Consider the following 3,247-nt stretch of genomic DNA (forward strand, 5'->3'; position numbering starts at 1 on the left):
AAGGGATTTGGTGGGAAGGCGTGCTAAACGAAAACAATTTTCTCTCTCATGCGTAATCATCGGGGTTGCCAACTGTCATGTTTCAATCAATTCAGGAACCGTTTCGCGTTTCAAGAGGATTTGGGGGCGAATTTTTCTCTCACCTTCATACCCGGTATAAAGAGTTAAACCCTAGTTGTTTTACCTCTTTACTGCAACCCAAATTTCTGAGAGCAAACAAACGCAATTTTTCTCCCACTGTTCATCTTCTTCTTCGAAGCATTCAACAATGGCGGAATCCTCCTCTGTTCATGAAACATCCAACATTCTCCCAATCATACCTCGGCAAAGTTTGGTCATCGACCTCACCCCAATCTCCTATGATGCCTTCATGTATCCCATAGTGGAGTGTCTCAAATACTCTCCACTGGTTCTCGCACTCTCCAAAGTTGAAATTGTGCCTATGGAATGTCTATCCCAGATTTTCTCCACAGCTCACTATGACAAATCCGTTAATCGCATCTACTTCGACATCCTTGAAACCAAAACCTCCATCTCAAAGCAGCGTTTTTGCTGGTTTCTAGGGTTTGAACCTGACGAATCGAGGGTTAACCCTGATTCGATCTCTGTGGGTCAATTATTCTCCATGTTTTACAACATGGGTTACACTGAAACCCTTACTACTATCACGAAGTTCAAGAAGTCGTGTCTTCCTCCTCAATGGAACGGCTTCTTCATGATTTTGTTCAAAGGTTTATCTGAGAGGAGTGCAGGTTCTGATGGGGCCAGTCGTTTGTTCATGACAATTCTTTATGGGTTGTACAATGAGATCAACCTCGACTATGGCTCGGTTCTCAAGCCGTAGTTGATTCAAAGCCTCGCCTCTACTTCTAGACACACTGAAATCTCATATGCCAGGTTCTGGACGCTCGTCACCAAATGGGCAATGGACAAGTATCATGTTCCCACTGTGGCCACTTCTCCACTCTCCTCAATTGGTGTGTTCCACACTACAAAGATCATCGTCACTGATCCCTCCAAGTTCATCTTTGTTGGCTCAATTCCTGATTCCATGTATGCTTGTGTATCAGCGGAGAGCCACATCATCAAGACCTACAAGGAGTTTCCTCTTTCGGGTCCGAGAGAGCTGACTGCATAGATGCTTCAGTCCATCAATGATGCAGACAAACCTGCTACCCGGGGCAAGAAACCAGAGAAAGGGAAAGGAAAGAAAGTGGTCAAAGGGGCGAAAGGCCCTACTCCTAAGAAGAGAAAATCAACAAAGGCAGACCAATCACCTCCACTGAAGAAGAAGAAAACACAGCCTAAAAGAAAACTTATTCTTGCTTCTTCATCAAGCGAATCAGAGGATGAAGGTTCAGACTCAGACGAGTCAATTCGAGGTGACTCTCCTCCCCGTTCGCCTTCACATGAGGTACCAGTCACAACCGAACCTGTCTCTTCTTCACCTATCACTATCTGTATTTCCATTTCCCCCATAACTTCCTCTACTTATATTCCACCCACTTCTTTTCCTATACCACCTCCCATTTTCTCTGAAGCCACAAAAACAACAACCACTGGAGTTCGAACCAACGTATCTAATATGGGGGATCGTACTTCAGCACCCGAACACACACATACAACCGAACCCACTTCCACACCCAAACCTACTCCCATAACCGAACCTCCAACATCGCCTTTATCTTCCAATGACTCAGCAGAAACTGGGACATTTCTAGGAGGGGAAGATATGACTTTCGATTCAGTTTACTACAGTCCCTACCAGGTTCAGAGTGATGATGATGATGATGCTCCTGTCACCAAAAAGCACATCAAGGAACTCCACGAGAAGATTGATAATCTCGTCGCTTCTTCCTCCTCCTCTCGGTCCCATATCACGGAAGCTGCCATTCATGGAATGGTCGATACTTTCACCAAGGCACACGAAGCCTCCATCAAGTCTGCCACTGCTGCTATAGATGCATCAACCAAGGCTGGTGCTGCTACGACCGAAAAAGTCGAAAAACTATTTCGAGATGCTACCCTCTTTTTGGAGTCTTTGCAGGGGGCAGCCGAATCTAATGCAGCGAAGGTTAATTCGGTTGTTGAGAAGCTGGCTACTTCCTTTAAAACAAAACAGAACCACTTCGCCAGTCTTCGTCGGACCCTAGAAGCAGACAACAAATCCTTCCAGACAACCATTGAGGATCGCCTGACCAAGCTCCAAGAAGACCTTGCCACGGAAAATTATGTGATGGATGTGCTTGCACGCAAAACAACTGCGCTAAAAATCAAGAGTCTTCAACTTTCCCAAACTGAGAAGGAGGTTGATTCTCTTCGGTCCGAGCGTGCTGTGATTAAGAGTTTTGTTTGGGATGTCCACAGAGCCCTCTCGAACATCATTAAAGCACATGACCCGATTCTCAACTACTCAGTGCGGTGAACTCTTGCTGAGAAACTTGCTCCTGCCCTTGCCATGCTTAGCAAAATTGAGGGGCTTCCTGAGCAAGTGGTCCATCCAAAACAAGGGGAAGAAGGAGCGTCAAAGGGCAGTAATCAATCTCAACCTCTTCCTGTTTCCACAGCTCAATCCCAACCGCCTCCTATTTCTTCATCAGTTCCAACTAAAGCAACTGAACCACCAACAACTGGTCATGCATCAGGTTCGGGTGCTCAAGACAAAGGCGAAAAGGTTCTCGATGATAGTGATGGAGATGAAGACAAAGAAACCATTGCTGATATTTTGAAGAAACAGGCCAGGGACAAGGAATTGGACATGAATGCTCAGATTGCTAGGGAGGCCGAAGCAAATGAAAGGAGGATGAAGGAGGCTCATGATCTCCTTGAAAGTCGAAAAACCCTATTCCCTCCATGGACTCTTGAGAAGCTTGTCAAAGAAGCTATCGAGTCCCTCAACATCCTCTGGCTTGAACCTGTGATCTCTTTGGACAGGGCTAATTCTGTTGAGTCTCAATGCGACATGCCTTTGACCCGAAAGGCATTTATCTTTCATGCATTTTCCCACATAGCTGAAGTCCTTCATCCTCACCCGAAGGTTGGTAGGGATCTTATTGATTTCTATCTGAGGTTTGCTCAGCCTCTGTATCATACGTGGAGTGCACAGAAGATTGTCAATGTTTGGGTCCTCAAACCCTTTTAGGTTGGTAAATTCACGAACGTCAGATTCAAAGTCTTGAGGGGGTCAGATAAAGTCGAACATGCCATTTCTCTCGCTGATCTTCCTAACCTAAATCCTCACGATTGG

At 45.7% G+C, this 3,247-nt stretch overlaps 1 protein-coding gene across 1 annotated transcript; it reads left to right on the forward strand.

Annotated features, from left to right (window-relative positions):
• The first annotated feature begins 1,138 nt into the window (after positions 1–1,138).
• On the forward strand, positions 1,139–2,425 carry LOC128132824 (flocculation protein FLO11-like). Its single transcript, XM_052769812.1, has one exon. The coding sequence runs from the start codon at positions 1,139–1,141 to the stop codon at positions 2,423–2,425; it is 1,287 nt and encodes a 428-aa protein (XP_052625772.1).
• Positions 2,426–3,247: the final 822 nt, after the last annotated feature.

This window comes from Lactuca sativa, chromosome 3 (genome assembly GCF_002870075.4).
Source record: "Lactuca sativa cultivar Salinas chromosome 3, Lsat_Salinas_v11, whole genome shotgun sequence".
NCBI lineage: Eukaryota > Viridiplantae > Streptophyta > Magnoliopsida > Asterales > Asteraceae > Lactuca > Lactuca sativa.